A 9303-nucleotide genomic window follows, 5' to 3' on the forward strand; every position below is an offset into this window, starting at 1 on the left:
AAGCTTTTATGCACCAGTCAATTATTACAATATTAGAAAATTATGGATTGAAATATATATATATATGGCCCTGGGACAGGTTGATGGGGGCACTGGAGACAAAGATATTCGTCTTTTACCACCATAAATGTCTAAATATTTAGCGATCATACATATCGTACATTTTAGGAGGAAGAATGACAACTTGAAGAGTCAAGCATGTGAGAGAGGTATACACACTAGGGAAAGGGGCTACAATGGGGATGGCAACGAGCGATTGATGATAGCAAGCTAATCACATAGAATCACCCAACGACCATGATGGACTACTCATGTGGTCATGCCACGGTGGTAGGTTATGCACGAGGAGTCGATGCAGGCTAAGTCGTGGGCAGCGATGAGTAACAATAAGGGATGAAAGGAGAGATGAGTTATGTTTGTGAATAGGGTACACTAAAATTGAAGAAAGGAGGCATTGTGTGATTAAAAAAAATGATAAACATAGTTGGCCTCATTAATTATTCCAGAGGTGATCGGTTTGGTTCTATAAAAGTTTTCCATTGGTCACCTGTAGGATAAATCGGAAAACGCGAGCGACGACTAGCCCCAGCATCCTTTGGTTGAGTTCTTCATTTGAAAGAAAAATTCTTACAAATATGTCATAACTGAGATCAAATATTGGATATTTGGATGATAATTTAAATATCTTACTGTGACACCATAACCCGGGAACCAGCATTGTGTGATTAAGATTAAGGAGAAGTGAGATAAGAGATATTAATTATGCACCAAATCTTATCCTAATTAAACCAATCACCCGTTCACGTGGGGCACCTTATATCCAACCATCTTTCTGTTTAAATTCACACATATCCTAACATCTATTTAACTTTCAAAACTAAAATCATTAGATTATCTTTTTCAACACTCGATGTAGTCATTAAATGTCTGAATTAGTTACTATTCTCATAATCCCTTAATTATATTTATTTAGTTTTTTTAGTATAAAAATTCAAACTTTGTAATTAGTCTCAAAATTCTAAGCTTATGCATTCTTTTTATATCCACTCAAGGTACTTTAAACACTTGACTAGTTTTATACTTATTAGAATATTTGTTTTGGTGCAATCTGAGTACAGACAGAATGACAATATATCATCGTTTTGGCAAATTTCGAGATTAGAGTTAGACTCTATTTCTTTAAGGTGAATTTGCTCCACACACGGTGCTCATGGAACCCGGTAATTGTCTCCAAAGATACAACGACTTTATCTTGCGATAGCAACACTGCAAATCGCAAGACCTCTGAACCGAAGATGGCTTCTCGAACTCTCCAATGTAAGTATGGAATGCAATGCTTGCTTTGCTTGGAAGGAATTGAGTAAGTGAAATGAGATCTGAGGGACTTTATTTATACTAAATGAAGGGGTATAAGAACCTCTTGGTTCAATTAGATCTCATCCATCCATTTTGAAGTGGATCGCATCCTTTCCTAAAAGGCACACTACCTCTTCATAAGATGTCACCCTTTAACTATCCAAAATACACTTAAACCTTTTAATTTCTCATTTATAATTTCTAACAATCCCCCACATAAATGAAATTTAATGCATGCATGTTATCACCTAAGGAGAGTTCAATATAATCAATAAGTTAATACATCGGGAGAGGTAGCTTGTGGCTTTGAATCTTCAAGTAGTGGAATGCTATCGAGCATACTAGGTTGCACAGTGAACGTGATGTTTTGAATTGCTCAGCTGTTTGTGTATACTAAGACAATAACACCCACACAGAGACTTATCTCACCTACTTTTGGTTCTCATAGTTGATTCCGTTTTGGTCATGGACATCATCTTAGATTCATGAGTGTTTCAATAAAGCGACCAGTCTTCACACTTACATAGGTGACACTTCTATCAAGAGTTTCCTACCATACTCCACTTATAAAGGTATAAAAGTCATTAAAAGCATACGCTTAACCTCACTACATGTGGTAGGATAGCACAAGTTCATCCTAGGATTGAGATAGAGATAATATATCTCATGTGCTATAATACAACTTCTGTAATTTCGTTGCCCTATTGAATCAAGATCTTAGGATTTCCAGTCAACAAGGTTGGATTACCGCTACAGTCATTTTAGTTGTAGATTTTTAGTCACATTCCTCTCAATGAGCAGTATACTTGATCTCGGCTTAACCCCTTCGTAAGACGGTCTTCCAAGTTATCTTTCGACTTGACATAGTTGATTGCAATTACTCCATTCAAGATCAACTGCCTAATGATATTGTGCCTGCGACGTATATGTCGAGACTTACCATTATACATACTACTCTGTGTCTTTCCAATTGTCGATTGACTATCATAGGTATAAGTACGGCGGACACAGGTTTCGTCCAACTCGGAATATCTTCCAAGAAATTCCTCAGCCATTCAGCTTCTTCTTCTGCTTTGTCTAGTGCTATAAACTCAGATTCCATAGTTGACCGAGCAATGCATGTGTTGCTTTATGGATTTCCAAGATATCGCTCCTCCATCGATTGTGAATACATACCTACTAGTGGATTTGAAATCTTTCGTATCTGTTATCCAATTAGCATCACAATATCCCTATAAGACAACGGGATATGTTCCGTAATGTAATTTGTAGTTCATCGTATATTTTAAATATCTAAGAACTCGCATTAGTGCTTTCCAATGGGTGTCGTTTGGATTACTCGTAAAATGACTCAGTTTGTTTACCACACAAGCAATATCTGGACGTGTGCAGTTTGCAAGATACATCAAACTGCCTATTATCCGAGAATATTCCAATTGCGATATGGGCTCACCATGGTTTTTCGCTAAGTGTTGACTTAGATCCATAGGTGTTTTTACTGTAGAGAGATAATATGCATTGAACATTTTCAACACTGACTCTACATAATGGGATTGTGTCAAAACTATCCCATCGGATGTCCTGAGAATTTTAATTCCCAATATAACATCTGTTAGACACATATCTTTCATATCAAAATTCTTGGTCAATATTTCCTTTGTACTCATGATTAGCTCATTATTACTACCCATTATAAGCATGTCGTCTACATATATACAAACGATTACATGACCTTTAGGTATGTGTTTGACATAAATGCATTTGTCACATTCATTTATTTTGAATTAATTTGACAGCATTGTTTTGTCAAATTTTTCGTGCCATTGTTTAGGCGCTTGTTTAAGTCCGTACAACGACTTAACTGTTGGGATGTATACTATAAGCCTAGCTTTTGTATGAATATCTGTTTTGAAATATTTTGAAATGAGAATCACCTTAGTCAAATGTTTGCATTTTATATTTATATATATGTCAATGCAGTTGTCCATTTAATTTATATTGTAGATAACATGGTGTGTGGTGCCACACAGAAGATCATGTTATCGGTTCCTTATAAATTATAAATAGTAGCTCATAACCAAGATGGATTGGGACAAATCATTGGAACGATTGTAATGTAATTGGTATTAGTCTGTCTTGACTATAAAATTACACTAGTACACTATGTGTGTATTGAGCAGGACCATTTGAGGTTGTTCGATTTATACTGACTACATAAAAGAACAGAACCTCTGTTATTATGGATGTGCGTCATCTTAATCCCGATATAATAATAAGAACGTATTCTTAGTATTTATTTCTTTAACTTATCAATGGATGAGATTTATTCGTTAAATCAATAGGATCGATAAGTTGGGAGATAGTATTATTTATATGGTGTATTGTTGATTATAGAAGGAATCTGTATCGTAATTATTTAGACTGATGATGTCCCCTTGAGGAGCTCATAAGGATTATCATGTAAACCCTGCAGGTGGACTTAGTCCGGCATGATAATAAAGTTGAGTGGTACTACTTTTAGAATCAGATGTTAATTAATTGAGTTGTCAGTAACTCATTTAATTAACGGACATATAATATCTTAAACATGGGGAGATTAACACACTCATGATAAGAAGGAGCTCATATTGTAACATGGGATTGGTGCGGTAGTTCAATAATAATCCTTTAGTGGTATGAGTTATTATTGATGGACTTGGGTTGAGTGTTCGGGTTGAACACAGGAAGCCCAAGCCCATTAGGAGACCTAAACCAATTCCTCCTATAGGTCCCTGTTGTAACCTCTATATAAAGTCTTGCATCCACCCATCCATAACTTGATTTAGTTTAACTGGATTTGGTTTAACTTGATTTAGTTTAACTTAACTTAGTTTGGTTTAATTTAATGATGTGCACAAATAGTATGATCTTATACGCATGTTTTAGCGCACATTCACTTGACTTATGCACATATATTCTTCACATGATCGCATCTTTTATCTTGTATTCATCATATCTATTGTTTTATTCGGATATCTACTCTTTGTTTGGTTTTATGTTGACAGGAAAGATTTTTTGAAGTCAGAACGGAAAGTATTGATGCACTGGAACCAACTAGACAACACGACCGTGCAACCCTGCACGACCATGTGGCTAAACAGGAGAGGAAGAGCACACAGTCGTGCAACCCTGCACGACCGTGCGACCAAAACAGTGACCAGTCAGCACACGACCGTGCAACCCTGCACGGCCGTGCCACCCCAGGCAGAGAAGGAGATTTGCACGACCGTGCACCCCTGCACGGTCGTGCCCCAGGAGACAGAGCCCAGGGGCTACACGGTCGTGCGACTCTGCACGGCCGTGCAACCACGCACAGAACCGGAGAAGGGCACGGTCGTGCCACCCTTACACGATCGTGCCGCCATGGCCAACCCCTAAGGCTATATAAGGGTTTTAACCCTTTTTGCCAAGGGGGAGGCGAGCCGTGAGGGAGAAAAAGATCTTAGAGCAATTCTACACCGCTTTGGACCGCCGTTCAGCGAACTTCCACCACCACATCGACTCCAGAAGCTGAGAGTTGGATCCGAAGGCCACTCTTCGACACCCGATAAGCTTATTCCTTCTTACTAAGAATTATATGTTTGTCTATACTATATTTTCGGATATCTCTCTAGCATTCATGGAGTAGATCCCTTGTTCTGGGACTAGGGAGTAGTCGTGATACGGATTGATGTAAAACTCGTATTGTGTTTATACTTGTTGGATGAACTTTCATGCTTTATTTCAATTGCTAACTTTTGATTATGAAGAACTTGTCAGCCTCGTAGAGGATTACCTCTAGATCGCATACCCGAGGGGCCCTAGTGACAGGGGTAACCCATTCACGGACATCTAGGATAACTCCTTGAGAGGAAGGCAGATTCTCCCCAAGGGAGCGAGAGACCAGGCTTAGCTCTACTCACTATTCTTAATTTACCAATTAGAGTTATGTCCTCAAGATTTGCCGAGGTGTCCTAGTGACAGGGGTAAATCGTGACAGGACTTCTTAGGGCATTATCCTATTCTGACACTTGAGAATACCCGTTTAGCTTCCGGCAATAGCAGGAATAAGGACAACGAGAGAAAGACAAACTGAGACACATCAATACTGCCATGACGAAACCGACCCCCTAGAACTCCTCATCACCAAGTGAATATTTCGACCTTGCGACTCATGACTCTCTCCCTCGACCTTTCTTTTCCCTTAGCCTGATCAAGACCATTGGTAGTCTAGCTAACCATAAGTGAGTGATTGCTAGTGCTTATAGCCAGTCTCTGTGGGATCGATATTTTTATTACTGACGACGAATCCATGCACTTGCGGAAGCGTAACAAGTTTTTGGCGCCGTTACCGGGGACTACATCCATAACACTAGCTAAGTCATATTGGATTAGACTAAGCTTGTTTTCTTTATTCTCTGCATAAAAAAATCTACTAATAATAAAATATTTTCACTCTTCTTCCTTACTGCATTCATTTTTTTTTCTTGTTGTCATATTTTCTATCTTGTTCTCTTTTCTTTTGCATGCGTAGAGCTAACCTTTCAGGACAACTGTTACCATTTGATCCAGAGATTGACAGGACCTTTTTGAGGAGTAGAAATTTACAGAAAGCTTTCCAAGCAGCAAAAGAACCCTCAGGAATGGCCGATAAACTGCTGAAAGATTATGCGGCACCATGTGCACGAGGGGTCCAATCCAATATCACCCGACCATCCATCGATGCTGACAACTTTGAGATCAAGCCCGCAGTAATCCATATGGTCCAGCGAAATCAATTCAGAGGGGGTCACACGAAGACTCGAATCATCATCTAGAACTGTTTTATGAAATCTGTGGCACGATGAAGGTGAATGAGGTTCCTCCAGAATCGGTGAGACTGCTTCTTTTCATATTTTCTCTGAAAGACGGGGCCAAGCAGTGGCTGAATTCTCTACCAGCAAATAACATATCGTCTTGGGAGCAATGTGAGCAAAAATTCTTAGACAAGTTCTACCCCCTGAGCAAGACTGCCCACATGAGGAACTTGATTGCCAGCTTCAAGCAGATAGACTCAGAATCCCTATTTGAAGCCTGGACCGATTTAAGAGCATGCAGAGACAGTGCCCCCATCATGGCCTTGAGAAGTGGCTGGTTCTACACACCTTCTACAATGGAATAAATTATCACACGAAGGTATCATTGGATTCTGGGTTAGGAGGAGCACTGATGAACAAAGCCTTGATGAAGCTGAAGAGATAATAGAGAATGTGGCACTAAACCACCATCAGTGGGCATCTGAGAGACCTGGTGGTGCTTTCTCAGAAAATCAGATGAAGGCGTTAGGAAAATTCGAGGTGGATGCATTCACACTCATGTCTGCGAAGTTGGACGCCCTGACTAAGAAATTTAAAGCCATGGGTAGCAACACAGTTAATGCAATAGTTTGTGCTTGCGACATCTACGGAAGTGTGGACCACGCTCAAGACACTTGCCCCCTTGGGCCAATGCAGGCACAGATAAATCAACTTGAGCAATGCGATGCAATAACAGGCTACAATCAGAGGCAAAACAATCCATACTCCAACACATACAACCCTGGATGGAGGAACCACCCCAACTTTTCATACCGAAATAATCAGGACCAGGGCCAACACATCAGACCTACCAACCTGAACAGCAGACTCATCAACAACAGCAACCTACACAGCTGTCTAGGATTGAAAAGATGCTTGAGAAAGCTCTCTCGGAGCAAAAGGAGATGAGGAGCGAGATCAAACAACTGACTCAGAGGCTGGAGAACTCAGAAAAACACCAGAAGATGCAAGACAGCTAGATAGCCCAGATAGCTCAGTCCGTCTCGAGAGCACAGGGTACATTCCCAGGGAAACCAGATTTAAATCCGGTGGAACATTGCAATCGCATTGAGCTGCGGAGCGGACGTACTGTGGGAAACCCCCAAATCATGACTCAGATGGAGCTTGACTCAGAAAAGGAACCCACTCACTTAATGCCCAATCAGACGCAAAACAGGGATGGAGAAGTGGTTACTAAAAAAATTGAAGAAGCTCTCCAGACTACCCCACAAAATCGCACAATTCCTTTTCCTCAGAAGCTTATAGCATCCCAAAGGGATGAAGAGTTCCACCAGTTTCTGAAAAAGGTCAAAGAGATCTACGTTGAAGTACTATTGTTAGATGCGCTGCACCAGATGTCGAAGTTCGTGAAATTTTTAAAGGGAATCTTATCTAATAGAAGGCAGAAGGGCGACTTCGAGATTGAAGCACTGACAGAGAATTACAGTGCCCTCCTTATGGCGAATCCTCCACCCAAGCTTCAAGACCCAGGAAGTTTCTCCATACAGTGGAAAATTGGTTCTGAACTTATACCAAGAGCTTTCTGTGACTTGGGAGCTAGTGTCAGCCTCCTTCCGTACTCTCTATACAAGAAGCTGGGTTTCTAGAACATTAAATTGACCACGATGACACTGCAACTAGCTGACCATTCATGCAAGTACCCGATGGAAATAGTGGAGGATGTGCCAGTTAAAGTAGGTGGATGCATAGTTCCTACAGACTTCATTATCTTGGACATGGAGGAAGATCCCAAGATATCGATCATCCTTGGAAAACCATTCCTTGCCACGGCTGGGGCCATCATCGATGTAAAAAGCCATAAATTGTCCTTGGAAATCGGTAAGGGAAAGATTGAATTTGATTTGTCCAATTCTTCCATATGCAACCCCTCTTCCCAGGAAAATTCTCACAAAAAATCAGCACATACAAAGAAGGGGAGTATTGTCACGCCCCCAATGGAGTCTCTGCCAGACAAAAATCCGACAACATCTCCCCTGTACCGGTGTCAATAAGAAACATAAGTACAAACAAAATATACATCAGCCACATGCGGCTGGAATATATACACAACCACGCAGTTATAATCACAACCCACACGGCTGGAATGAAACAATCACAACCACGCAGTTATATATAATACAACTCACACGGCTGTACTAAAAATACAGCGAAAAAACGAAAGAAGGCCCACACAAACCAAATAAATACAATGCATGCCGGCACGGCTTAAACACAAATACAACACCAAGAGAATAAGATAGCCACATGGCTAAACACAAATACAATGCCAAAAATAAGAAAAGAATATACAAAAGAAAACAAGCACGATCTTCGGATGTGATGTAGGACCCGGCAGACAGGATACTCCGAGCGACACCAACCATCTACAAGCTACCTAAGAACATAAATGTATACATGCGGTGGTGAGTATAGGTAACTCAGCGGGTAATAGACAAGATAGTGCATGATCCATAAACAAACATGGAGATCACAAGTATACAGTCTCAGTAGGGAATAAAGAACATGAACATAGTATCATAATCAATGCACCTAAATATATCTGACATAATAACCTGATATATAAACTGTACATACCACAACTAACATAATGACAGATACATACCCAATCTGGAATCAACACATGGTAAAATGATCAGTAAACTCACCGGATCTGCAACAGACGTACCCATGACACCTGTGCAATATAAATACGACTGCATATACATGTAAAATAAATTACATGTATGCAGCATGACAACCATATGCAACAACCATAGCTCAATCAAATGCAACAAATCACAATCACATGCAACTAGTATCTACTAGGCATGTATGCAGATATATCCCCCTAGATGCACCGCGCATCATATGCAAAAGTGCATGCATGCTACATGGTCACCCCCGCCACCTCTCTAGATACCACGACCCCTGTATGACCGAGAGGCTTGGGTCTGTGACGACTGTACTACCCTCCAACCCACTATATAGTGGTTGAGGTGGACAGTCCGCTAATAGCTATCTAGCTACATAACATCAGGGTCCCTGACTGCTCACAACGCCGGATCTCACAAAAACCTCGTGACCGGGTGGCACG

At 40.5% G+C, this 9303-nt stretch overlaps 2 protein-coding genes across 2 annotated transcripts; both read left to right on the forward strand.

Moving 5' to 3' along the window:
• The first annotated feature begins 6017 nt into the window (after positions 1–6017).
• On the forward strand, positions 6018–7189 carry LOC122010814. The gene is made up of 4 exons (XM_042567286.1): positions 6018–6125; positions 6224–6476; positions 6679–6906; positions 6996–7189. Exons 1-4 carry the CDS (start codon positions 6018–6020, stop codon positions 7187–7189), a joined length of 783 nt encoding a protein of 260 aa, XP_042423220.1.
• Positions 7190–7327: 138 nt separating this feature from the next.
• On the forward strand, positions 7328–7816 carry LOC122010815. Its single transcript, XM_042567288.1, has one exon. The coding sequence runs from the start codon at positions 7328–7330 to the stop codon at positions 7814–7816; it is 489 nt and encodes a 162-aa protein (XP_042423222.1).
• Positions 7817–9303: the final 1487 nt, after the last annotated feature.

Source organism: Zingiber officinale, chromosome 8A (genome assembly GCF_018446385.1).
Source record: "Zingiber officinale cultivar Zhangliang chromosome 8A, Zo_v1.1, whole genome shotgun sequence".
Classification (NCBI taxonomy): domain Eukaryota; kingdom Viridiplantae; phylum Streptophyta; class Magnoliopsida; order Zingiberales; family Zingiberaceae; genus Zingiber; species Zingiber officinale.